Source organism: Cetorhinus maximus, chromosome 25 (genome assembly GCF_964194155.1).
Source record: "Cetorhinus maximus chromosome 25, sCetMax3.hap1.1, whole genome shotgun sequence".
NCBI lineage: Eukaryota > Metazoa > Chordata > Chondrichthyes > Lamniformes > Cetorhinidae > Cetorhinus > Cetorhinus maximus.
This window is the reverse complement of record NC_135903.1, coordinates 31,629,816-31,657,227: the sequence shown is the minus strand read 5'-3', so window position 1 is coordinate 31,657,227 and position 27,412 is coordinate 31,629,816. Positions and strand designations below refer to the sequence as shown.

Genomic DNA, 27,412 nt, shown 5'->3' with positions numbered 1-27,412 from the left:
CTCGAAACGTTAACTGATTTCTTCTCCACCGATGCTGCCAGACCTGCTGAGTTTTTCCAGGATTGTGGAATCACTGGTCCTCCTTTATTCATTTGTGAAGCTCAAGACAGGGTAAGGGTGCCAACGAGTTCCACAAGGACAGGAGCACAAGATAGAGGATAAGACTATGGGGCCCATCTTAACTCATTCTCATTCAGAAGAAGCCAATAGCCCCATGACATAACAGCATCCACTAACATTCCACATTTAACAGCAAGCCTTGTTAATGCTGCAGAAATATATTTATTTATATATATTTATTCCCGCATCCGCAGTATTATGCTTTGTATTAGTGTTTAATCCGCAGCGTTTTGCTGGTTTGATACATGGTTTGAGTTGATACACTGCCAGCCTATTGTCTTTCTGCACCTTTGGGGCTGCTACAAGACCAGAGCGGAAGTGACGTGACGTCAGCGGGGAGCGTGCAGTCAAGGGTCAGCGCGAGCCAGGCAACTTCCTTTCAGGCGGGTGGCGGCCATTGAGCAGCAGCAACGGAGCTGGTGAATTGTCTAGTTTGAATCCGTCTCCATCCGTGGCCCGGGCGCGTCGCCCCTTCCCCATCGCCGCCCCGAGTGAGACCAGCGGCCCTCCTCTGAGCGGCTGGCGCTCTTATTTGCGGGCTTGCTGCCTGGGTTAGGCTGCAAGACGGGAAGGGTTTGTTTGGGCGGATGGGCGGCTTTCCGGGGCCTTCATCAGTTGCGGCTGGAAGCCCCTCTCCTCCCGGGGCTGCAGAGCGGCCTCCTCGCGCTCTACCCGGGCGGCAAGATCTCACTTATCACCTGAGCCGCCGGGATGGGAGTTTTTCTATTCCTATGTATCCCCATGCGGAGAAACGGACTTGCAGCCGTGGGTCAGACACAGTAAATGTTGAAAGACTGACCCCCCCCCCCCCCCCCCCAGTGAGGCTCCACTGACCCCCCCAGTGAGGCTCCACTGACCCCCCCAGTGAGGCTCCACTGACCCCCCCAGTGAGGCTCCACTGACCCCCCCAGTGAGGCTCCACTGACCCCCCCAGTGAGGCTCCACTGACCCCCCCAGTGAGGCCCCACTGACCCCCCCAGTGAGGCCCCACTGACCCCCCCAGTGAGGCCCCACTGACCCCCCCAGTGAGGCCCCACTGACCCCCCCAGTGAGGCCCCACTGACCCCCCCAGTGAGGCTCCACTGACCCCCCCAGTGAGGCTCCACTGACCCCCCCAGTGAGGCTCCACTGACTGGGGAACCCACGTTACAGAATCCAGCATTGCACTCAGATCAGTGACAGCTTCTGTGGGAGGGCAGAAATGTAATTCATATCAGCTCCCTTCTCAAAGTGTTTCACAGCCAATGAATTACATTTACTTAAAGTTGTATCAGCAAATTGAGAAACAGCAAAGAGAAGCACTCTCACACACTAGATGAGATGAATTGCTGGTTAGATCAGTGGCACCGGTTGCAGGATGAGCACTGATCGCCTCACGGGGAAGAACTCCCCATCTCCTCTTGAAGTGTGCCTGTTTTCCATTTGCTGCCTCTCGTGACACGGTCTGCCTTCTCTTCACAGAAATGGGCAAGTTTATGAAACCTGGGAAGGTTGTTCTGGTGCTGGCCGGACGCTACGCTGGGCGCAAAGGCGTCATCGTGAAGGTACGGTTCTTATGGTTGTGGTTGCTATATATATATTTTTTTAAAATACCTTAAACGTGGCTTTTAATGATACAGCAGTTGATACTCCAGGTATTGCATATCTGGCTGTAAAGCATTTGAGAATTGGTTTTAAGAATTTGACTTTACCTAGCAACTTTTTACAGCAGATTATCTCCTGCTGCTTCATGTAGTATTGGTGTTTTTGGTGGGAGCTAAATAAGGTGGTTTTATTGGCGCTGTTAAAACTGGAGAAACACCTGTCTTGCTACCCAGAGCGCAGCAACAATTGTGGAGTCAAGGGTCTCAGCACATTGAAGTTGGGTATTTGGTCCAGCTTCCCTATGTTTGCTGTGCCGTGGATAATGTTGCAAGAGGTGGCATGAGGTAGGCAAAATAGGATGAGGGTGGGCTTCTGGGCACCCAGCATGCAATCCACTGGATGCAGGAGAAAAAGTGGCTTTAGTTGCTCCATTGGTGGGCATGGCACTAGCTGCAAGCAGCACCAAGGAGGTGGACCACAGTCAATGGGTAGCAGTTGAACTAGTTAGGCTGTGGAAAGATAGACAAAGAGAGGTACTGTGATGGGGGGCATTATTACAAGAATGTATATGATTTTGACCAGGCCAGTCTAACCATCAATCTGGCATTCTATCTGCAATAATTGGGGGCAGTGGAGAATTCGTATAGTGCCTTGTCACGTCAACTCAACTTCTCACCAGGTGGATTATTTTGATATGCAGTGACTTCCTGCAGAGACACAGTGGGGTGAAGTCAAAGATCCCAGAAATGGCAATGATTGAAGGCAAAATATTGGCCCCCTGTAGTGGGGGAAATTCCTGTTTCCATATAAATGCACTGGGGTCTTTAACATCTGTTGGGAACCCTATCGAATTCAATATATCCTCATTTCTGAATTGGAGATCAGTCTATATTATGTGCTCGAGCAACAGAACTCATAACCCTCAAACTCGAGATGAAAAATGCCACCTAATCCTGGAGTGGGTTTTGCACAAATCGCCTGGCGTGCCAGCAACTGAGCAGAAAACTAGCACAACTGCCCTGAGCGTAGTAATTGTGGATACTGGCTGTTTCCATATTGTAATACCATAAACTAAATATTGTGCTTTTATCTCGCAGAACATCGATGATGGAACCTCTGACAGACCCTACAGTCACGCTCTTGTTGCTGGTATAGATCGTTACCCTCGTAAAGTGACTGCCAAAATGGGCAAGAAGAAGGTGGCCAAGAGATCCAAGATCAAGTCCTTTGTGAAAGTATATAACTACAACCATCTGATGCCAACCAGGTAAGCGCCGGAACATGTGTTATTGTATGTGCAAGTAGTACCATTTTATTTGTTGAGCACTGATATGTTTGGAAGTGTTTTTAGGGCTAGAAGATCACTCCTAGATAGAAGATCTTGAATTTAGATGGTTTAAGGCCAGATTCCAAGGTTGGAAGCTGCATTTTCACTATAAAAGCCCCCTACATGTGATGTACTGGGAGTTTTCCCGAACTTAATTTGTGCCTTTAACAGGTAGTTTTAACCAGAATATCAGTGGTGTTGAATTGCTGGATAGAAACCTTTCAAATCCAATGCATAAGTCATAGAACTCAGTGTACAAGGCTGACTTATGTGCTGGATTTAACGTTTTACGTGAAATCTTATTTGCCATTCCACAATGTTATCCTGGGAGCTTAGGTGCTTATTGTTACTGTATCCTGTGGAAAATAATTAGCTTGTCATGAGGAGATGTGATTTAAGAAAGTGGGCGGTGGTGTCCTACGTTGCCCACTGTGTGCTGCATGTCTGGGCCAGGTGAAGAGAGGGATGTGATGCTGAGTTGGTTAGCGTCAGTTTCTCTTTAACTCCCTTGTCCCACACTGACCCCCGCCCAATAGCTTGGTACACCTTGTCTGAAATTTGTAGCTGGTGACCTTGATTGAGGAAGTGATTGCACTGGGCGCTCTTAAATGTTGTACCTGTTCATTTGGAGTTTATGGTACAGAGAAAAGACAACCTGCCAAAATGTCACACGTATCCCTAGCATTTATCTAGAATGAAATGTGTTGGGAGCTTGAATACAAATCAATTGACTCCCCTTTTGCGAAAGTGTGAGAGCGGATGAGTAGACAGATTGCTGTTAGACATTAATTGGAGAGTACAGAATTCATGTATAAAAAATCCATCTACTTTAATGGAGAATTAAAATGCCAACTTATAAGTTGCATCTTGACTATCTAATTAGCTGTGGCCTGATGGTGTGCAATGTTGTGAAGGTTGTTCACTGTATGACTAGGAGTTGGAAAATGGATTGTGTCAAATATTTGGAGCATTAAATTACCTAAATGTCACTGACCAATTTTACTTTGCTGCAGTTGTAAAATGCCTCCTGCTTCAAGCAGTTATAAATATGCAGTGAAAATAATGAACATTTGCCTCAATGCAAACATAATATTCAAAATTAAGGATGTTCTCGTTAAGGATCTAACTGTGCAAGTGTCCTATGGACTTTAGCAGTTGCATATTTTTCTTTGCTGCGTAAAGTGCGACCTTCATTTGAAAATTGAGACCTAACTTGACTGAAATAAAGCTTTCTTTTTACTTCCCTTCTCCTTGAATTTGGACAAGATGTTGGGAAAATTAACACTTTACACATTAATATTTTGGCCATAATTGAACCTAAGATTATAATTTTAGGGGGGAAATTAAAACCATTAGAGACAAACTACCAACTCATGAACATCACATTATATGCAGAACATGGTTCTAGGGAGGAGAGGTGTGTGTGATGGTAGATTTAAGACGAAGATCAGATTTGACTTTAGCCTGTCAACAACCACTGACCTTATCTGTTTTTCTTTTATATTAATCATGTTTAACGGGCAGTGCTGGTAAGGTAACATTTATTGCTCAACCCAGTTGACTGAAAAAGTAGCGTTGACCTGGTGTCTTGGTTTGCTGCTGACATAGTGCTGGTTATACAAAACCCAATTGTTTTTCTGCTGAATCTTTCCTCTCCAGATAATGTTGACTCCCTTCTTGAAGTACAGTTCCACAGATGCTCGTTCTCTTTCAGTTCCTCATCAGAATGGCCAATCTTTATTTGTACTTCTAGGCAGTGAATGTTAGTGAGCTATTTCACCTTGCGGGAGAAAGGAAAATGAGAGTCCTGTTCACATGTGACATACTTCCACTGGATGCTTCCACAATACAAGTGCATTGGGGCTGTTTTTAACAACCCTGACACTGCCCCAGCTTCTTGCTTTTTTGGATCAGATCAAGTAGAGTCATAACTTTATTTGTGGGAATACTGCAAACCTGGACTGGTGGTAATAAAGGTCAGCTGTCACTAAGCCAATAGCAACTCTTAGTAATCAGTGTTGGTAAATGAATAATGTTTCCTTTTGCTGGACCTCAATAGTTTTCTTTATTTCCAGATACTCAGTTGACATTCCTCTGGATAAGACCATTGTGAACAAGGATGTCTTTAGGGATCCTGCTTTGAAACGCAAAGCCAGACGGGAAGCCAAAGTAAAGTTTGAGGAAAGGTATGCATCAAATGTGGATTCAAGACCAAATTTAAGAATTGAGAGTGTCAAATAAGACGGGGAACATTTTAAAAAATAATATTTACCTTTTTATAAAACTAATAGAACTTTGTACTTGGGCCTTGTTCATTTTACTTGCTTCCCACTGTATTTTGAAGGTGGCAGCAGGTTAGTGATCAAAACTGCTTTTAAGACTAACTCTGCTAATGAAAGGGTTGTACATGCCCAGCAAGATGGCTGTGAAGTGAATACACTCATTGATCTCTTTTTAAACAAAGTGACATCTTTAAGAGATTGTTGTTACATTAAAAATATGCAGGCCAGTAAGAAAGTGGTACTCTAACCTCAGCTGTGTAAATTACTTTCCCAAAAATGTAGACTGCAATGTCTTGTGTGCTTTGCAGGTCCCTTATGTTTAAATTACCATGCTCCATAACATTGTGTAATAGATCATTCCTCAAATGTTGATTGTTGACATTTTAGTTTTAACCAAATTCTGGCTGCTCAAATAAATGATTTCCAAAACCAGCTGATAAATAGTGCAAACAGAATAGTAGATGCTATATTTACCTCTGATCCATGGTCTGTGAAATAAATTTTTAAATGTAATCTTCCCAAATTTCAATTTTTTCTGCCTTGCCATGATATCTCATCAATGGATGAGTGTTAAGAACAAACTGCGATAACTTTCACCAAGGGTTCAGACCTCCAAAGCACCATTATGTCTTCTGATTAACGTTGAACATTCATCTGAAGGCAAGCCCACTTGACCTTTATTTGACAGGTCCCTAACTGATATTCTTAAGAGTGCACCTTGAACTCTGTTACCTTACCTCTCCTTCCACAACAGCTACTGATCATTTATAGATTGTGCTTGATATTGTAAAAATAAAATTGGAATTTCTAATGTTAAATTTTATATATATACACTATTTTGTTTTTCTGCAGGTACAAGACAGGAAAGAATAAATGGTTTTTCCAGAAGCTCCGATTCTAAATTGTATTCCAGTATAAATAAATATTCAATTAAAATGTTTTGAGCATTGGTGTAGTATATGAATAAATTTACTTTGCTTGAATAATAGAATTTTGTTGCTTTGAAGTGTTCAGTATTGTCCTTTTGTATAGTATAAACTTGCACGTTGAAAAGACATATCCTGTTTTTCCACACTTGATCCATTTAAATTTGAAATTGTGTTTAATCTGACAAAATATAGCCGAAACAGCCTTGTTAGCAGGATTTTGCTTTTTATATTTAGGCTGAGGAATAAAGATAAACTAGAAGGCCCTGTACCTGTAAATTAGCACAATGGTGCCAAGTCTGGGAATTTTAAAAAATATCCAATATCCTGCTTGGAAATATTTGGAGGAGGAAATGATAGAAAGAAGGGTTTTTTTTTAAAGAGTTAACCACTAATTTTGTATCGACAATCTATGATTCTGTTTAGGAAGCAGCATGTTTGATTGAAGTTCCAGTGAGCCAAACAATAAATGTGTTCAGACTGGCTAGTGATCAGGCCAGTCTCAGCTTTGTCTCCTGCAGTTGAATAATCTGAAACCCTCCAGGTTTGCACAAGGAGGATAACCACTTAACTGTTAGACAAGGGGTCATGTGATAGTTTGTAGAACGGTATCCCATAAAGGAATCAATACACTTCGGAAGAAAATTAGTGTGATGGCGAGTGGGAAAAAACTTTCCAGTGATCAATACCTCCAAACAAAAACTGGTTAACTCACTTTTTGAAAGGATGTTGGTAATCAAGAATTTGGGAGGTCAAGCAAGGCAGAGACAATAAATGGGAGGATAATGAGAGATGTGGAGAAAGTGAGGGACCTTGGAGTGAATGTCCACAGATCCCTGACTTGGGACCTATGGCTATGGGTGTTATAATTTCTAACCCGTAGCGGGTCAAACATCCACATGGTGCCCCTGGTAATGTTGTGTCGCGATCAATGACAATCAATCGTTGTGGCTAATCTAGGAATTTTTTTCCCTTGATTCCCGCTCCCTCTCGGTTTGCTGGATCCTGGCACCATGGCGAATGCAGCTGGCAGGTGACGGGCGGTTTGGATAAACCGTTTCTCTTCGCAGGTGGAGGATCATTAGGGTTCACGAAAATTAAATGAACAATGGTCCTGATCAACTTGTCCCTCCCGGTTGGGATGTTAACCAGTTGAAAAACATCCCCGCTTTGATTAGACATTCCCTGACTAACAATTTTGTTAAATGCTGTTGTTGCCTTGACCGGGGTGCAGTGGGTACGTCTGCTAACACCATGACATTAATCAAATCCTCACATACACAAACTGATGAGGCTGATCTCATAAAACCATTTACTGGTTCTATTTTGCTATTAAATGAGACTTCAGGCTTGGAAGATATCAATCAATTATTACTTAATATGGATGCGAAGATTGAGGCAGCTCAAGAGAACAGAAGTGTGATACATCAGAGAACATCCCCAGAGGCTGGGCTGTTACCTACAACTGAGATTTTATCAACGTTTAACTTTTTATAATACAAATTTGAAACCTCCTACTAATATCAATATCAGTGACACCCCTGTGAATCAATAAGGCACTAGAACTATTGCTTTAAATAGGTTCAACATATACCTTATATAATGATATTAAGGTAATTTATCCCTGTAATCAATTTAATTCTAAATTTGTGATGTAATTTTAAACTCTATAACTAATTTTAGGAGACATTATAGGAATAATCATAACAGTTCTAAGATTTTGGTTATTCGTAGTCGATGTCAGAGGACTGGCGAATACCATCCCATCACATACTAATATTCAAAATGCAATGGAGGCACACGAGAGGTCAATGTCAATATAATCTATAATTATCCTTCGTGTGCGAAGAACTTTAAGACAAAGAGCTCTTAGCACAGCATCCGTGTGCACCCAGAACTACGAAATCAAAAAAGAATCGCTAGCTGCCTCAGACCGATCTCGGCCAGTTGCAAACAAAAGTTCTATTTGGTCCAAAGGGGTGTTTCTCCTTTATTTAGAGAAAGAACATGTTGGCCATAAAAATATTAATGTTGTGCTAGCTAAGATATTAGTAACCAAAACTAACAAACAAATTTCAAATGACTAAATTTAGAAATAATCCAAATGCCTCTGAGAATATAAATGTTAACGTTAATTCACTTGAAGGTTTTACACTTTCATCCGATGACGAGGTTAATGTAACGATTCCCCAAAGATCTGAGGAGGAACCGAATGTAAATAGGGATAATGTAGCAGTTTGGGGACAGGACCAAATAAATAGGGTAAATTTGACGCCTTAACGTTAATTAAGTTGATTGACAAAAAGGGCACCAATAATAATTAAATGAGTTGTTTGGTGGGTCAGATACTCGGCAAGGTAACTAATATAGGCTCAAAAGCTAGTAAAGTTAATTGGATACAATAAATCATGTGAATTGTGTAAATAAAAATCCACCCTTTAAAAATACCGGATTCAGAAAGGGATTTGCTAAAAAGAAACAAATTTAAAGAAGCTCAACTCTGTAAAAAGCTAACAAGAAAGGCTTGGCTAGACGGGTTGATGGGTGGCTCTAATCAAGTTTCGAGCCCTTTGAATATAGGTGATTTGGAAGAGCATTTCATACAGAGATTGTCTTAGACTAATAACAAGGTGCATTTAGGTAAATTTTCCAAGTACTCTAGAATGGCCGCTACTTCTCAATTATTTAATTTGATTGGGGAAGATGGGATTAAAACAATTATTGATCAATTTAAGAAAAGATCCCGCACCAGGACCTGATAAAATCACCGTGAAGGCTTCCTTTTTACACGGTGGCGTGGATTTCGTTCAAAAATGAGTCAAATTTACAACCTTAATATAATTTAAGACGTTTCAGCTAAAGCGCCCCAGGTTGAATTGTGCCTCATGCCCAATGACACCCAGCAGTCAAAATAGTGAAATGTATCCTAATTGGTGTGAATATGTATTTAAGAGGTGGACTGCACTTAACTATTAAGGCATTGGCATTTCTTGTTTTTATAATAATATCTCGAATCACTGGCTACTTTTAAACTATTTTAAACAGTCCGTTTTTATTAAAGTCCTACTCGGGGGAAATGCCTATCCAACTAGGTTTCTTTTTTATCATTCGGTAGACCTGGAAATATTACGAAATGGAGAGGATGCAATGTATTAAATGAGACAATCTCCCAAATCTCCGGTAGCTGTTTACATATTAAAAACGCAAGGATTCATCGGCATAATAAAATCCTCAATCTCCTCAAAGTCCAAGTGCTTAAACATGGGTATCCAGTGATGAACGGGGTAATCAACAGTGCTATCAAGCGGCACTTGCTTAACCATAACCTGCTCACTGTTCTGATGAAGAGTCATACGGACTCGAAACGTTAACTGTATTCCACATATATGTATAACAGATGCTGTCAGACCTGCTGAGTTTTTCCTGCTATTTTTGTTTTTGTACCTGCTCACTGTCGCCCAGTTTGGGTTCTGCCAGGGACGCTCAGCTCCTGACCTCATTACAGCCTTGGTTCAAACATGGGCAAAAGGGCTGAACTCCTGAGGTGAGAGTGACTGCCCTCGACATCAAGGCAGCAATTGACTCATTGTAGCATTAAGGAGCCCTAACAAAACTGGAGCCAATGGAAATCGGGGTGGGGAGTGGTGACTCTCCACTGGTTGGAGTCATACCTAGCACAAAGAAAGATAGTTGTGGCTGTTGGAGGTCAATCATCCCAGCTCCAGGACATCACTGCAGGAGTCCCTCAGGGTCGTGTCCTCGGTCCAACCACCTTCAGCTGCTTCATCAATGACCTTCCTTCCATCATAAGGTCAGAAGTGGAGATGTTCGCTGATGATTGCACAATGTTCAACACCATTCGTGACTCCTCAGATACTGAAGCAGTCCATGTGCAAATGCAGCAAGACCTGGACAATATCCAGGCTTGGGCTGACAAGTGGCAAGTAACATTCATGCCACACAAGTGCCAGGCAATGACCATCTCCAACAGGAGAGAATTTAACTATCACTGTTTGACTTTCCAATGGTACCGCCATCGCTGAATCCCCCACTATCAACATCCTGGGAGTTACCATTTACTAGAAACTGAACTGGACTAGCCAATTAAATACTGTGGCTACAAGAGCAGGTCAGAGGCTAGGAATCCTGCAGTGAGTAACTCAGACTCCCCAAAGCCTGTCCACCATCTACAAGACACAAGTCAGGAGTGTGATGGAATACTCCCCACTTGCCTGGATGAGTGCCGCTCCAACACTCAAGAAGCTTGACACTGTCCAGGACAAAGCAGTCCACTTGATTGGCACTCCTTCGACAAACATTCACTCCCTCCTAATGAACAGTTGCAGCAGTGTGTGCCATCTACAAGACGCACTGCAGAAACTCACCAAGGCTTCTTACACAGCACCTTCGAAACCCACGACTGCTACCATCTAGAAGGACAAGGACAGCAGATACATGGGAACATCACCATCTGGAAGTTCTCCTCCAAGCCACTCACCAACCCTACCTGGAAATATATCACCGTTCCTTCACTGTGGCTGGGTCAAAATCCTGGAACTCCCTCCTTAGCAGCACTGTGGTTGTAAATTCCCCACATGGACTGCAGCGGTTCAAGAAGGCAGCTCACCACTACCCTCTCAAGGGCAAATAAATACGGGCAGTAAATGCTAGCCTAGCCAGTGAAGCCCACATTCCGTAAATTAATTTTTAAAAATTTGGAGACTTATATCAGGACTGATGACGGATCACTCTTCAAACTCAATATAATCTTTTGTAAGTGTCAGTTGTTGATGTTACAATTAGATTTGAGGACCAATAACTCATTGGATAAGGCCTGGGAGGAGAAGATCAAGAAATATCAGCATTTGGCTGACAAAATCAAATCCTTAACCGGTAGCCGGAATGTGAATTTTTTTGGTTTTGTACTCGGTTCCTGAGGTAAATGGTATGAACGAAATCATTCCTTAATGAGATTTTTACAGGTAGATCACTTCAAGTCAAGTCCCTCGACTAGCGATGCTTTAGCGATACAAATTGTACCAATTTTTATGGACGATTGATTTCACATGCCTATCCTTTTTATATTTTATGTTTTTCCTTTTATTTGTAAATGCTTTATTTTTAGATTTTACATTTTAACTTTTATCTGTTATAGTAATAAAACTGTTTATTTCATTTTATCATTTCCATTTGATAACATCACACTTGAAATGATGAGGGATCCTTATCTGCTTGTCAATTTGAACAAATTTTTCCCTAGTTCACGTACCCAGTTCTCGCTTAGGTTAGTCCTGTGGCAACAAAGATTTTATAATTTTCACCGGTTTTACATTTTAATATCTCCCGTCCCTGTGTTTCACTGGGAATGAGGTATCTTTTACCAATCAAGGCTTTGCAGCTGAGACACATAAACTCTCAAAATATGCATTAGATATTTTATATCAATCTTTTACTTAGCAGGTCAGGTTGGCAAGGTGGTTAAGAAGGCGTATGGAATCCTTTAATTTATTAGCTGAGGTTTAGAATATGAGAGCAGGGAGGTTACTCTGGAACTATATAAAATATTAGTTAGGCCACAACTACTCTGTGCAGTTCTGGTCACCTCCTTACAGAAAGGATGTAACTGCATTAGAGAGGGTACAGGGGAGATTTACGAGGATGTTGCCAGGACTGGAAAATTGCAGCTATGAGGAAAGATTGGATAGGCTGGGGTTGTTCTCCTTGGAACCAAGGAGGCTGAGGGGAGATTTGATTGAGATGTACAAAACTGTGAGGGACCTGGACAGAGTGGATGGCAGGGGCCTATTTACTTTAGCAGAGAGGTCAGTGACTAGGGGGCATAGATTTAAAGTGATTGGTAGAAGGATTAGAGGGGAGATGAGGAAATCACCCAGTGGGTTGTAGGGGTCTGGAACTCACTGTCTGAGAGTAATAAAGGCAGAAACCCTCAACTCATTTAAAAGGTGTCTGGATATGCACCTGAAGTGCTGTAATCTGCAGGGCTACGGACCAAATGCTGGAAAGTGGGATTAGGCTGGGTGGCTCATTTTTCACCCAGCGTAGACACAATGGAACAAGTGGACTCTTTCTGTGCTGTGAACTTTCTATGATTCTATGTTGGAAGCATCAAAAGCCATCAGACTAAAGTAATGGGCAAAACAAGCAATGGCAACATGAGGAAACGCTTTTGTATGCAGCGAGTGGATAGGACCTGGAGTGCACTGCATGACTGTGGTGGAGGTAGATTCACTCGTGGCTTTCATAAGGAAATTGGACCATTACCTGAAAAGGAAAAGTTTGTAGGTCCACAGGGAAAAGGTGCAGGAGTAGCACTAGGTGAATTGCTCTTGCAGAGAGTGGGTATAGACATGATGGGCCGAAAAGCCTCCTTCTGTGCTGTAACTATTCAATGATTCCATTCTGTGATTCTATAAATGAGCAACATCTTAGATTTAACAACTTTTACAGCAACCAGGGAAAAGGGCTATTAAATGGCAGGAACAAATTAGGAGTAGTAAGATGAAGTTTTCTGAATTTCATTCCTTCAATACATTTCAGAATCAAAAAATATTTAATATCCCAGGTTCTGAAAAACTAAGCTGCAAGTTATTGTAACCTCTTACTGATGATTTTTTTCACCCTGGTCTCATTGCAAAAGCAGGTTCCAGAACCTAAAGAAGAAATTCCCTGAATCCAGCGAAGTGGAACAGGAAAGATCCCATGAGGGTAGCTAAGGATAGCTAAAGGACAAGGACAGGAATCTGGAAAAGGTTCTGTTCTGTGGAAAGGAAAGTCAGGAGCAGAAAGGAAGGCTCCAAGCTTCAAGCATAAAGAGAAGGAAGCTGCAAGAAGCAGACTTAAAACTAAACAGAAGCCAGAACATCCAAGGAGACAGCTGAAGGTCTGTAACTCTTTACCATGGGCATGTGAAGCAGTGGTGTTCTGTTTGCATGTCTGAGTCAGTGAGAGAGAGTGCATGGAAAATGCACTGAATAGCCTCCTTCTGTGCTGTAAATTACTCCATTAATCTATATAAATAGAAAGTAAAGAAGATGTGTTAAATATCACAATGAGAGGAGTTCAAATTCCAGCTTCGACTGGCCATCTTTAGCTGTCAGGACCAGGGTGGTAACAGGCCGGAAGAAATTATAGGAATTATTAAGTACCACAGTAGGTGTGCCACATTGAATTGTGTTCTGGCTCAGTACATTGCAGCCATACGGGATGGGAGGAGGATTGTGAAAGGAGAAGAGAACAAACGGGAGGAGGAGAGAGGTTGGGGGCGTGAGAGGAGAATTAGGTTGGAAAAGAGAGGAGATCCAGAAGGGGACATAAGGAAGAACTTTTTTATGCAGAGGGTAGTGGGTGTCTGGAATTCGCTGCCCAAGTTGGTGGTAGAGGCAGAAACTTTAAACTCTTTTAAAAAGTACCTGGATCTGCATCAAAAATGCTGTAAGCTGCAGGGCTATGGGTCGGGTGCAGGAAGGTGGGATTAGAAAGGGCACCTGGGCATCCTCGGGCTGGCATGGGCAAGAAGGGCCGAATGGCCTCCTTCTGTGCTGTAACTTTTCTATGGTTCTATGGAAAGAAACTTGAATGCACATGGTGATCCGGGGGAAAGAAACATCGGAAGGAGAGTTTGAAACCCTGGAGGTGGACCCTCATGGAAGGCGTCTGAGAGAAAGCATCGTTTGGGAGAAGATTCCAGAGCGAGTTCTTTGCGAGTGGAGATTGGAAACACTCAGGTGAAAGACGAGAAGTTCAGTGAGACCGGTTGGCTCACAGTGACAAGCGTCTGGATGGAGTTGATGAGGGATTCATAGCTTGGGGTGCCATCTGTCACTTAATTCCAGAGTGTGGTATGTCTGCCCACAGGTCACCTATTGGTTTATATGGACTTTGTACTTACTGTGAACCTAAAGAGTATAAGATAACTTTTGTAGCTTGTGTTATCCTTGCAAATCTGTATATATCTGTAAAGGTATGGTTGTGTGTGAATAAAGTTAATCTTATCTGGTTTAATAACTGTTTTATTCATTTGTTAAAAGTTTGCCAGCTGACACCTGGTTCAGCAGCCACTGTCCACGTATCTAAACAAAAAATAAAAGTTAGGATTGATCAAGCCAGCTTCCACCCCTCAATCAGGCCTGTCCAATAGTAACATCAGCTGGGATCATAACAATGCTAATGCTAGTTCAGAGAATCTTAGAATAGTACAGCATAGAAGGTCATTCAGCCCATCGAGTCTGTACTGGTTCTTTTGAAGAACAATGCAACTTAGTCCAATTGCTGTGATTTTTTCCCCCATATCCCTGCACTTTTTTTTCTACATGAAGTATTTATTCAATGTCCTTATCGAAGCCTATTATTTAAATTATATCCTGTCAGGAAGTGCATTCAAAATCCTAGCCACTTGTTGCATAGAAAAGTTTTTCCCCTGTAAACAGCAATTGATACTAGGTCAATTTTTAATTTTAAATCAGATTATTTATGCTAACCAAAGGCTGTTAAAGGAAATGGGGGAAAGGCAAATATATAGAGTTATGTCAGAGATCAGCCTTGATCTCATTGAATGGCAGAATAGGCTGAAGAGCTAAATGTTCCTCTGTGTTTCTCATGTCACCTCTGGTTCTTCTGCCAATCACCTTGAATCAATACCTCTGGTTCTGACTCTACCACTCCTCATTTACCCTATCTACACCCTTTGTGATTTTAAACACAAGAGGTGACCTTGAAGGGGATTTGGGGAATGATTTATTACTGATTACAGAGATGGTCTAACATCATTGGGGGGGAGGGGGGGGGCACCTGGGTTTGAAGCAGGATTTGAATCTACTGCCAGGCTCCGCCTTTGGTGAAGGAGGATTTTTACCATAGTACCGCCGTCACCCAGTGAGTTTCAGTTTCCCGTAAAGAGCTGGGGAGCGGAACTGTCAAGAGTTGCTCTTCTTCGTGCTGAGGGTTGGTTTTATGGTAAGAAGAGGGGAGGGAGGGGGTTCCTCATTCTCCCTCGACTCATTAATAGTGAACAGGTTGGCAGAAATGTTGTGTATTTAGTATCTTTTATTTAGTAAGAGCGCAATATCTACACGAGAAAAAATACGGAAGCTTAACAGCTTTCCAGTTCCACAACTAGTCCTTGGGAAAGTCAGTGAACTCCGGGTTTTATATGTTTTTTGCGGGGTGGGGAGTGGTCTTGTGTTCTTCAGTAAACTGGAGAATTTTAGTTTTGGTGAAGAAACAGTAGAAACGATGTTAGATTCGATGCTTTTACCAAAGAAACGAAAGTGAAAGTGGTGGTGATCGTTATTTTAATATTACATTTCATAACCTGTATGAAAAATAGCTAGAAACAAACCTGTTTGTATAAAGTGCAGCCGACGTTCTTTCCTTTGTACAGTATCTCATTGTAAAAATGATACATTCTCTTTAAGGTGTATATTTTTTCCTCTCTGTGACAACACGGTAGAGTTTCTGGTATCTTGGTTTCCTCCCCGGACTGTGCTCGCTCACCACCCCCCCACCCATTCCCATCCTTCCATATCCCTCCCTCCCCCATCTCTGTCCTCCCCCCTTTATCATTTCCCCTTTAATTCCCCTCCACCCCGCTCTTATTCCTGTTCCCTATCTCTCTATCCCTCCTCTATTTGCCCCTCCTCTATTCAGCGCTCCTCTATTCCCTTCACCCCCCCCCCCAAAAAAAAACAAACATCTGAAACTGAAACCGAAAATGCTGCAAAAACTCAGCAGGTTTAGCAGAATCTGTGGAGAGAGAAACAGAGTTAACGTTTCCAGTCCGTATGACCCTTCCTCGAGCAACAAACATCTCTGCAAGTGTTAATCTTGGTTACGTTTCCATTAGGGACGGGTATTCGACTTGCCCTCAAAATTTTCGGCATTAGAGCAGAGCATCAAACCACAAAGGACATCACATCTGAGCTCAGTTCTGCACTCATGTTTAAATATCTCCATCTGGGATCTCTGAACAATATTACCATCCCTGATAACTTTTAAAAAGAAATTCGAACTTCTAGTTAATAGCTGGAAGGTTGACACAAGATTTCAAGTTTTAAGATGTTTACTGTAACAAACAGATTGAAAGTACTAATCTCTAAACATTATTTTTGGAGGTAACATATGCTTTAAATTACAGAACAGAACTTAAACATAACCAAAACATAAACCAATATCAGGTACAAAAACAGAATTACCTGGAAAAACTCAGCAGGTCTGGCAGCATCGGTGGAGAAGAAATCAGTTAACGTTTCGAGCCTTCACGGCCCTTCGGCAGAACTGAAGCATAATTAGGAGAGGGGAGAAATATAAGCTGGTTTAAGGTGGGGGGGCGGGGGGAGAGAGAAGTTGAGGGTGTGGTGATTGTGGAGATAAGCAAGCAGTGATAGGAGCAGATAATCAAAAGATGTCACAGACAAAAGGATCAAAGAGGTGTTGAAGGTGGTGATATTTGTCTAAGAAAAGTGCTAATTAAGAATGGAAGACAGGACACTCAAGGTACAGCTCTAGTGGGGGTGGGGTGGAAAGACTAACAAGGTTTTAGTTATAGATTTAAAAATAATGGAAATAGGTGGGGAAAGAAGAATCTATATAAATTATTGAAAAAAAAAGGGGGAGGGGGGAGAACCGGGGTAGGGATGGGGGGAGGGGGAGTTTAAGATCTAAAGTTGTTGAATTCAATATTCAGCCCGGAAGGCTGTAAAGTGCCTAGTCGGAAGATGAGGTGCTGTTCCTCCAGTTTGCGTTGGGCTTCACTGGAACAATGCAGCAAGCCAAGGACAGACATGTGGGCAAGAGAACAGGGTGGAGTGTTAAAATGGCAAGTGACAGGGAGGTTTGGGTCTTTCTTGCGGACAGACCGCAGGTGTTCCGCAAAACGGTCGCCCAGTTTGCGTTTGGTCTCTCCAATGTAGAGGAGACCGCATTGGGAGCAATGAATGCAGTAGACTAAGTTAGGGGAAATGCAAGTGAAATGCTGCTTCACTTGAAAGGAGTGTTTGGGCCCTTGGACGGTGAGGAGAGAGGAAGTGAAGGGGCAGGTGTTGCATCTTCTGAGATCTTCTTTTCCCCACCTATTTCCATTATTTTTAAATCTAAAACTAAAACCTTGTTAGTCTTTCCACCCCACCCCCACTAGAGCTGTACTTTGAGTATCCTGTCTTCCATTCTTAATTAGCACTTTTCTTAGACAAATATCACCACCTTCAACACCTCTATGATCCTTTTGTCTGTGACATCTTTTGATTATCTGCTCCTATCACTGCTTGCTTATCTCCACAATCACCACACCCTCAACTTCTCTCTCCCCCCGCCCCCCCACCTTAAACCAGCTTATATTTCTCCCCTCTCCTAACTATGCTTCAGTTCTGCCGAAGGGCCGTGAAGCCTCGAAACGTTAACTGATTTCTTCTCCACCGATGCTGCCAGACCTGCTGAGTTTTTCCAGGTAATTCTGTTTTTGTTTTGGATTTCCAGCATCTGCAGTAGCTTTTAGCTTTTTGTTTTTAACCAATATCAGGTATTCGTTATAGTGTCTTTTATGTAGACATTCGATTCTCGCAGAACCAGCCCAATATGATTCGTAACTCCCAAGTTCCAATCTCTTTCTTTCCAGCCTGGAAACTTTTAAACTCCAGAACTGTCTTTCAAGCTGCGAGTTTTGCTGGAGCCTTTTTTATTCATTTATGGGGTGTGGGTTTTGTTGGCTAGGCCAGCATTTATTGCCCATCCTTAATTGCCCTTGAAAAGGTGGTGGTGAGCTGCCTTCTTGAACCACTGCAGTCCATTTGGTGTAGGTACATCCACAGTGCTGATAGTGAGGGAGTCCCAGAATTTTGACCCAAACGACAGTGAAGGAACAGGGATATATTTCCATGTCAGGATGGTGAGTGGCTTGGAGGGGAACTTCCAGGTGGTGGCGTTCCCATGTGTCTGCTGCCCTTCTAGTCCTTCTAGATGGTAGCAGTCATGGGTTTGGAAGGTGCTATCTAAGGAGGCTTGGTGAGTTCCTGCCAAGTGCATCTTGTAGATGGTACACACTGCTGCCCTTGTGTGTCGGTGGTGGAGGGAGTGAATGTTTGTGGATGGAGTGCCAATCAAGAGGGTTGTTTTGTCCTGGATGGTGTCAAGCTTCTTGAGTTTTGTTGGAGCTAACACTCATCCTGGTAACTGGATAGTATTCCATCACACTCCTGTCTTGTGCCTTGCAGATGGTGGACAGGCTTTGGGGAGTCAGGAGGTGGGTTACTCACGACAGGATTCCTAGCCTCTGACCTGCTGTTGTAGCCACAGTATTTATATGGATAGTCCAGTTCAGTTTCTGGTCAATGGTAACCCCCAGGATGTTGATAGTGGGGGATTCAGCGATGGTAATGCCATTGAATGTCAAGGGGCGATGGTTGGATTCTCTCTTGCTGGAGATGGTCATTGCCTGGCACAAATATTACTTGTCACTTGTCAGCCCAAGCCTGGATATTGTTCAGGTCTTGCTGCATTTGGACATGGACTGCTTCAAGATCTGAGGAGTCGTGAATGGTGTTGAGCATTGTGCAATCACCAGCGAAAATCCCCACTTCTGATATTATGATGGAAGGAAGCTGATTGATGAAGCAGCTGAAGATTGTTGGGCCGAGGACACTACCCTGAGGAACTCCTGCAGTGATGTCCCGTTACTGGGATGATTGACCTCCAACAACCACAGCCATATTCCTTTGTGCTAGGTATGACACCAACTAGCAGAGATTTTCACCTGATTCCCATTGACTCCAGTTTTGCTAGAGCACTTGGTCAAATGCTGCCTTGATGTCAAGGGCAGTCATTCTCATCTCAACTCTGGAGTTCAGCTCTTTTGTCCATGTTTGAACCAAGGCTATAATGAGGTCAGGAGCTAAATTTCCCTGGCGGAGCCCAAACTGAGCGTCAGTGAGCAGGTTATTGCTGAGCAAATGTCGCTTGATAGCACTGTTGATGCCCCCTTTCATCACTTTACTGACGATGGAGAGTAGACTGATGGGGTGTAAATTGACCAGGTTGGATTTGTCCTGCTTTTCATGTAGAAGATATAAATGGGCAATTTTCCACATTGCTGTGTAGATGCTCGTGTTGTAGCTGTACTGGAACAGCTTGGCTAGGGGCACGGCAAGTTCTGGATGCAAGTCTTCAATACTATTGCCGGAAAGTTGCCAGGACCCATAGCCTTTGCAGTATCCAGTGTCTTCAGCCATTTCTTGATATCACGTGGAGTGAATCAAATTGGCTGAAGACTGGCATCTGTGATGCATTGCCTCCAGAGGAGGCCGAGATGGATCATCCACTCGGCACTTCTGGTTGAAGATTAAAGCAAATGCTTCAGCCTTATCTTTTGCACTGATGTGCTGGGTTCCCCCATCATTGAGGGTGGGGTTATTTGTGGACCCTCCTCCTCCAATTGTTTAATTATCCACCACCATTCACGACTGGATGTGGTAGGACTGCAGAGCTGAGCTCTGATCCGTTGGTTGTTGAATTGTTTAGCTGTCTGTCACTTGCTGCTTATGCTGTTTGTCACGCATGTAGTCCTGTGTTGTAGCTTCACCAGGCTGACATCTCATTTTGAGGTATGCCTGGTGCTGCACCTAGCATGCCCTCCTGCACTCTGAACCAGGGTTGATCCCCTGCGTTGATGGTAATGGTAGAGTTAGGGATAAGCTGGGCCATAGGATTACATATTGTGGTTGAGTACAATTCTGCTGTTGCTGATGGCCCACATGGTGCCAGTATTGAGTTGCTGGATCTGTTTGAAATCTATTCCATTTAGCACAGTGGTAGTGCCACACAACACAATGGAGGGTATCCTCAATGTGAAGACGGGACTGTGCAATGGTTACTCCTACTAATACTGTCATGGACAGATGCACCTGTGGCAAGCAGGTTGGTGAGGTCAAGTATGTTTTTCACTCTTGTTGGTTCCCTCACTGCCTGCCTCAGGCCCAGTCTAGCAGCTATGTCCTTTAGGACTTGGCCAGCTTGGTCAGCAGTGGTGCTACTGAGCCACTCTTGGTGATGGACATTGAAGTCTCCCACCCAGAGTACATTTTGTGCCCTTGCCACCCTCAATGCTTCCTCCAAGTGATGTTCAACATGGAGGAATATTGATTCATTAGCTGAGGGGGTGTGGTGCGGGGGGTGGCGGTACGTGGTAATCAACAGGAGGTTTCCTTGCTCATGTTTGATCTGATGCCACAAGTCAATGTTGAGGATACCCAGGGCAACTCCCTGCCAACTGTATACCACTGTGCTGCCACCTTTGTTGGGTCAGTCCTGCCAGTAGGACAGGGCATACCCAGGGATGGTGATGGTGGTTTCTGGGGCATTGTCTGTTAGATATGATTCCGTGAACATGACTATGCCAGGCTGTTGCTTGACTAGTCTGTGAGACAGCTCTCCCAATTTTGGCACTAGCCACCAGATGTTAATGAGGAGGACTTTGCATGGTCAACAGGGCTAAATTTGCCGCTATCATTTCCAGTGCCCAGGTCGATGTTGGGTGGTCCGTCCAGTTCCATTCCTGTTTTTTAGGAATTTTTAGCAGATTGATACAACTGAGTGGCTTGCTTGGCCATTTCAGAGGGCAGTTAAGAGTCAACCATATTGCTGTGGGTCTGGAGTCACATGTAGGCCAGACCAGATAAGGACGGCATTAGTGAACCAGATGGGTTTTTATGACAATTGACTGGTTTCATGGTCATCATTAGACTTTTAATTCCAGATTTTTATTTAATTCAAATTCCACCAACTGTTGTGGTGGGATTCAGACCTGGGTCCCTAAAGCATTACCCTGAGGTCTCTGAATTACTAGTCCAGCGACAATAACACTACACCACTGCCACCCCATGGTTAAAGCTAGGCAAATCCTCCAGCCTTATTTTAACTCTCCAAAGATTTGTTCTTTCCAATCTGATTGCGAGCTCCCACCCACATTCCTGCACAATGAACTGCAAGGTCTTGCTTGTAGCTGTAGCTGCTTTGCCTCTCTTGGATCCGGGCAAACTAACTGTGTCTGTGAATTTTCAGAGGTAGCTTAGAAACTCATCTCCTCTCACAGCCCATTTCCATGACAACATGATTCACCTGGGCCTCATATCCAGGTAGAAATGCTGATTAGCTATACTTGAGAGTGCAAGTCTCTTTTAGCTTGGAACTAAATGGTCAGTTTAAAGCACAACTGTTTACACCCAATATTCTCAACACTTTTCAGGGACTTTGGAGACTCTCAATTTATTCATTGTTAGCACACAGGCTGCTGCCATTGTCTTCAAGTGTAAACATCGTGCACCTTCTTCCCAGTAAAACAATCTTGGCCCCATTTAATGTCTAACAATCAAACCACCCAGGCTTGCTGTCAGGCAGACTTCAAAACAGGTCACATAACCCCCTTCATTTTAATTTAAATTAAAAGCACAGTCCAAATACAAAACAAACTTATAAACATGATCATTGGAACAATAAGAATTGGGAATGGGCACCTAGGGTAATCCTGTCCTCCAAACCAGGAATACTGGGATTGGATGGGACATCCTGGTATGTATGTCTCGATAACTTAATTTTGGGCTGACTTGATTTGGTGTATGTTTTGTTAGAAACTAAGAATAATCTTTTTACGTTGAAATATTGTAACACCATCCAATTTGTGCTAGGGCAAGCTCATTTTATATAAAATGTAGGGAAGTGGGGAGGGGAAATGTCCATCAAAAGAAACTGGACAAACTAGTTGGGCGCTGTTGATAGTTGCCAGTGTTATCACTAGTGTACATTAGATATTTCTGTTCTTAATCCATTTAATTACATACAGCATAGTGTAAAAATATTGTCCCCCCCCCCAGTCACATTGTAATACCATATGGAATGATACCATTACCAGGAGGCAACCTCTACTTAATCAAGAAAATGGCCCATCAATATTGTGAGGGCAAAAGAGTCCACGTTATTGCAAATTATTTGGTATGAGTTGTATTGCTGTTGTTTTTATGTGTGCTACAGTGTTCATTGCTTTTCCTAAATTTGAATGAAAGGAATGATTGGGCCTATGCAGTAATTTTTGTGTCCTGCATTTTTTGAGAGTAAAATTTAGCTTCTTAGTTAAATAAGGTCTTAAATATCGTAATCTCTGCTGAACCTTTCCTATCATAGATGAGTAATCTAGAAGCCTGATTTATAAAATGTGTAAATTCAAGATTAATATTAAGTTGTGCAAGATACACTGCAAATTTTAAAATCAAAATTAATATTTAAAGTGTACTGCCCAGCTATCTGGATTAGACTTTGCAAATCGTTGGTATGGGGATAGATAAATTCAGTGTTGCTCCAGGCTGAGTTTTGAGCTTAGATCCTTCAAACACTGGCAAACATCAGCCTCAAATAAAAACTTTAAATCACTATTCATATGACAAAAACTGGCAGCTGCAATTTGTGCAGAATCTGTCAGTCTCTCAAAATTGTAAGTAACTCTGATTTAGAAGCACAGTCCAAATTCTGCTGTAGGAGGTCTGGATGAATCACAGACCTGGAACAGCATCACACAGACCAGTGTAAATAGGTTGGACTTTGAAATTTGCTTTAGGTGATAGGTAGGGGCTTGACTTTTTAGCTGTTAAATTTCAAAGGGTAGTTTAGAAGTGACGAGGGACTTTTACAACTTACAAAGATTTTGTAAGTACACAAGGGAAGGTTATTAAATTTTATTTGACCTGCAAGTGGAGGCAATAGGAAGACATGAAAGATTTTTACATTTTGGAAAAAGATGAGTTCAAAGGCGCTTACAACAATGAAGTCTAAGATGAAAGGAAAAAAAAGATATTTGTAGAAAGATGTTTAGTTGAGTTGAGGTGGCTGTGGGGGAGATGTCCTGAGACCAGCTCTGTGCTGAGAAAAGTTGTGAATTTGAAGCAGCCATCCAGTTTCCAGACAGAGAATTCTTTGTCTTTAAAAGGCAGTCTGTTTCTGAACTTTCTCAGATTTCCACAGCAGAGTGGAAGAGATTGAAAAGTTATGCGGTATACTTTACTAAAGTAGCAGCAGTTTTTGCTTTGGGTAATATTACTGGATTTTATGGTTAAAAATCTGTAAGGGAGCTGCTGCCAAGTAGTTTACTTGTGTGTTCTGACCAAGTGGGTTTTTTTTTTAGGAATATTTGGTAAGACTGTTTTAACTGTGTAATTTTAATCTTGTGTGCTTAAGTTTTTTTTTCTTTTTATTAATTAATCTTTTCATTTTAAAATTCTAAAAGTGTTACTGGGATTCTATGCTTCTAGAATCAGTAGTTTTCCCCTCGTTTTCAAAATACAAAAAAAAAGCTATGATCAGTAAGACAAGTTTCCCCTCTGGGATTTGGCTTGCTCAGTGAATAACGTTGGCTGTGGTTGTAACAACATGGATCAGAGTTTTCAGCCCTGATCTATGCTAAATGAGCTGCTCACAGTTTGAGCACTGTATTGGCTTCAATGCTGATGGGCTAGGAAGCAAAAGAAAATCACAGATGAAGAAAGCCATATGATGGGAGGGTAGCTAGCTCACATTGGGCTATACTCCATCAAGGGGACCATCTGGAAAGGGGAGGAGTAAATTGGGGGACGATAACATCGGGTGTGTTTAGCCCATGGTAAAGAACATAAGAAGGAACATAGTAACAGGAGGAGGCCATTTAGCCCCTCAAGCTTGTTCTATCATTCAGTGAGATCATAGCTGATCTCTAACCTAACTGTATGTACCCACCTTTACCCGAGATCCCTTAATATCTTTGGTTAACAAAGATCTACCATTCAAACAATATCAACAATAATGTTGGTGGAAACATCAATGTGATTGCACGACACTAACCTCCTTTATTCCTACACCTGCATTTACATCAACATTAGTAAACAGAGCAAAATAAAATCCATGGTTTATACTCCCATCCATGATGGCATCAGCACATTGGAAACATTTTCTGCAAGAGTTTAACGTAAAACCTTATGCTTCTGTAACAGATTTGAAATCTTGAGTCTCCAGGCATTTCAACATGGAAGATCTGCAGGTAAGACAAGTTTGCTTAACAAAGCTTTGTACTGTAGTGAAAGGGACACACTAATTCCCTCTGTACAAATGTTTGATAAGTCATTTTTTCTCTAGAACGTGAGTCTGCATAGATGCAACAGGTAACCTCCTTTATTCCTACACCTGCATTTACACCAGCATTAGTAAACAGAGCAAAAAGAGTCAACAAAATTGCTGTGGGTCTGGAGTCACATGTAGGCCAGCCTAGGTAAGGATGGCAGATCTCCTTCCCTAAAAGAACATTAGTGAACCAGATGGGTTTTTATGACAATTGATTATGGTTTCATGGTCACCATTACTGAGACTAGCTTTAAATTCCTCCAGCTGCCCTGGTGGGGTTTGAACCCGGGTCCCCAGAGAATTAGCCTGGGCCTCTGCATTAACTAGTCCAGTGACATTACCACCACGCCACTGCTGGGGGAAAATAGCTCCCCACAGATGAAGAAAGCAGAATATTTTTTGAGTTCTCAAAAGGTACATTGGAAAACGTGGCAAGAATCAATTAAATGCGCTCACAGAACTTTGTCAGCTGACTTGGTCTGTCCTGGTATCACCGCAGCTTGAACCATTGTATCGCTTTCTTTGTATCCCAATCCAGCTGCTTTGCCAAACGAGTCAGAAGACTTTTACCATCTCTAATTGCCCTTGAACTGAGTGGCTTGCTGGGCTAGTTCAGAGGATAGTTAAGAGTCAACCACATTGCTTTGGGTCTAGAGCCACATGTCGGCCAGATTCCTTTCCTTAAAGGACGTTAGTGGGTTTTTGTAACAACTGATGAGAGTTTCATGGTCAACGTTACTGAGACTAAATTTTTTTTTAAAATAATTCCAGATTTGTTAACTGAATTTTGAGAGCTAGTGGTGTTGCCCCTTTGAGGTGTGAGATCCCTGTGGACATGTGATGGATTTGTGGGTGTGTGAGTCGAGAGGGATGAGAACCGATGGCAGAACCTATGAGACCATTCATCCTGTAGTGGCACAAGGTGGCTGCCCTCTTTTGCAGGGCATTGGCGCTGACCACTGCTGCCACCACCTCCCATGCTGGATTGGTGATGCAGCTGCCCACCCTACGGCCAGAGCGGTGATAGAGGACATCACGGTGGGCCTCCAGGGCATTCAAAAGATGCTCAAGGGACGCATCACTGAAGCGGGTTGGGGGGGTGCTGCAGTGTTTTTTTCCTTTCGGCGCCACCCTGCCTTCCATGTGGCAGTCCTGGGCTGGAAGCACTGAAAGGTGTGTGCATGGCTGCACTTTAAGTGTGGTGCCCGGTGTGATGAAGCGGAAAGCTAATGGCGTGGCGGGCAAATGAGAGTCCGCCCACCATGGAAACGGCGTGTTTCCCGGGAATGCGTAATTAACGCGGTGGGTTTGGGACGATACGGTGTGAAAACCGCACTCAGTGCAAATCTGGGACCATTCCGCCCCCAGCAAGCTCCCACAAACAACAATAAGATGAATGACCAGAAAATCTGTTATCAGTGGTTTGGGTTGAAGAAGGAATATTGATCAAGTCGCCAGGAGAACTCATGATACCCGACTATTCAGTGAAAATACATTCAATGGTTTCTTGTTTATCTTGGCCAGAATTTTACATTCAGCGTGCAGGCACGCCCCTCCCCACCCCGACACGCCCAAGCGTAATATGATGCACGATGGTGTCGGGCGTGCGTCCCAATGTCATCGCGCACTCGCGCGATATTTCGTTCAGTGGACGCCAGAGTTGGCTGCGCGCCGGCCGATAATTGAAACGTCTATTAAGGTCGTTAACAAGCTAATTAAAATCAAATTTACGCTGCCCGTCCAAGCTTACTGTTGGCGGGCAGGCAAGAAGGCCAAGCGGCCTTTACATTTTTTTAGGAAACCTCATCTACGAGCGGGATGAGGTTTCCTAAAGCAAATAAGCATTAACTGAAAGCTTTATTTTTGAATTCGAAACATGTCCCACCTCATGTGACGGAGTCACATGAGGGGAGATGTTTTTTTAAAATTTTTACTGTCCTTAATCATTTTTTTAAAAAGCGCTTCAATCTCTCTGAGGCACGGAGCTGCGTCAGGGAGATTGAAGCGCTCTTTCGCACGCATGCGTGAACTGTGCGCCAGGCCAGCTCTCCCTCCTCCTCCCCCCCACCCGCACAGCTGAGCGCTGCTGTTCGCGATCCACGCAGGGCGGGCTTTAATTGGCTCACCTGCGTGTAATCGCGGAGCAGAGCGAATCACGGGCGGTGGTCAGCTTCCCGACCACCCCCGCCAAGCCCGCCCGATGAGGGAAAATTCCGATCCGTGTGTAGATTGAGACACTAGGTGCAACACTTTAAATGAATTTTGTATTTAAATTAATTGTAATACAGCTTTAGATCACAGGAAATGCATGCTTCTTTCTGCATTGGTCAAGCGATTTTCTCCAATTACAAAGCATTAGGAACCATTTATTGAAAGCGGTATAAAATAATTAGCAAGGAGAAAGTTTTCAGGAAGTTTTTTTGTTTTCTTAGTGCAAAGAAAAAGCAGATTTTCAATCTGCAGATTGTTTGGTTTCACTTATTTGCCTTGGGTTGGGATCTTTTACATTCTATCCACCTGAGCAGGTAAGGGCATCAGTTTGTACCATGAAAAAGACAACTTCACTGACAGTATAACACTCAGTGCTTCAGAACTGCACATGCTGGATTTAAAGACCAAGTCTATAGTTGGTTTTGAACTCGTAAACCTCCGAAGCAGAGATGAGAGCGCTATCAGCTTAGCCAAAGTGGCCATTTTGTAAGACTGTGTATCTTTTCTTCTGCAGGAATTCGGCAATAGAAGCCTGGATGGTGTCTCAAAGCTGAAAAGAATCCAACAGGAAATAGAAACTCACAAGGTCAGATTAAAGTGAAGTTTTAAAGAATAAGTTAACGTCTTTTCTGTGTTGGAATTCCACTAAGTCCTGTGTGTATCAACTGGATGGCTTTGAGAAGAATCTCTTTTGGTGTTTCTAGTAAAAGTGCAAAAGCACTTTCATGAATGCATTTATTATAATGTTATTAAGATTCACAGGAATTCAACATGCAGATACAGGAGGCAATTAGGAAGGCAAATGATATGTCAACCTT

At 42.9% G+C, this 27,412-nt stretch overlaps 2 protein-coding genes across 3 annotated transcripts in view; both read left to right on the top strand.

Annotated features, from left to right (window-relative positions):
• The first annotated feature begins 444 nt into the window (after positions 1-444).
• rpl27 (ribosomal protein L27) lies at positions 445-6,304 on the top strand. Its single transcript, XM_078529731.1, has 5 exons — positions 445-539; positions 1,582-1,664; positions 2,802-2,971; positions 5,107-5,217; positions 6,166-6,304. The coding sequence occupies exons 2-5, from the start codon at positions 1,584-1,586 to the stop codon at positions 6,212-6,214; spliced, it is 411 nt and encodes a 136-aa protein (XP_078385857.1). The 5' UTR covers positions 445-539; positions 1,582-1,583; the 3' UTR covers positions 6,215-6,304.
• A 1,089-nt stretch (positions 6,305-7,393) lies between these two features.
• The window catches only part of ifi35 (interferon-induced protein 35), a 42,898-nt gene continuing 22,879 nt past the window's right edge, over positions 7,394-27,412 (top strand). The window contains exons 1-3 of one of the 2 annotated variants that reach the window (XM_078529729.1): positions 7,394-7,415; positions 24,260-24,303; positions 27,109-27,180. In XM_078529729.1, the coding sequence (XP_078385855.1) occupies positions 24,289-24,303; positions 27,109-27,180 (87 nt within the window). In that variant the 5' untranslated portion in view covers positions 7,394-7,415; positions 24,260-24,288. Of the gene's footprint in view, positions 7,416-15,133; positions 15,213-24,256; positions 24,304-27,108; positions 27,181-27,412 lie in introns of those variants that run through there. The other variant, XM_078529730.1, reaches the window with a different exon arrangement.

Coding starts and splice junctions, on each gene's coding strand:
- rpl27 (XM_078529731.1), top strand. CDS start 1,584: ATGGGCAAGTTTATGAAACCTGGGAAGGTTGTTCTGGTGCTGGCCGGA. Junction 2,972..5,106: donor AACCATCTGATGCCAACCAG/GTAAGCGCCGGA, acceptor CTTTATTTCCAG/ATACTCAGTTGACATTCCTC. Junction 5,218..6,165: donor AAAGTAAAGTTTGAGGAAAG/GTATGCATCAAA, acceptor GTTTTTCTGCAG/GTACAAGACAGGAAAGAATA.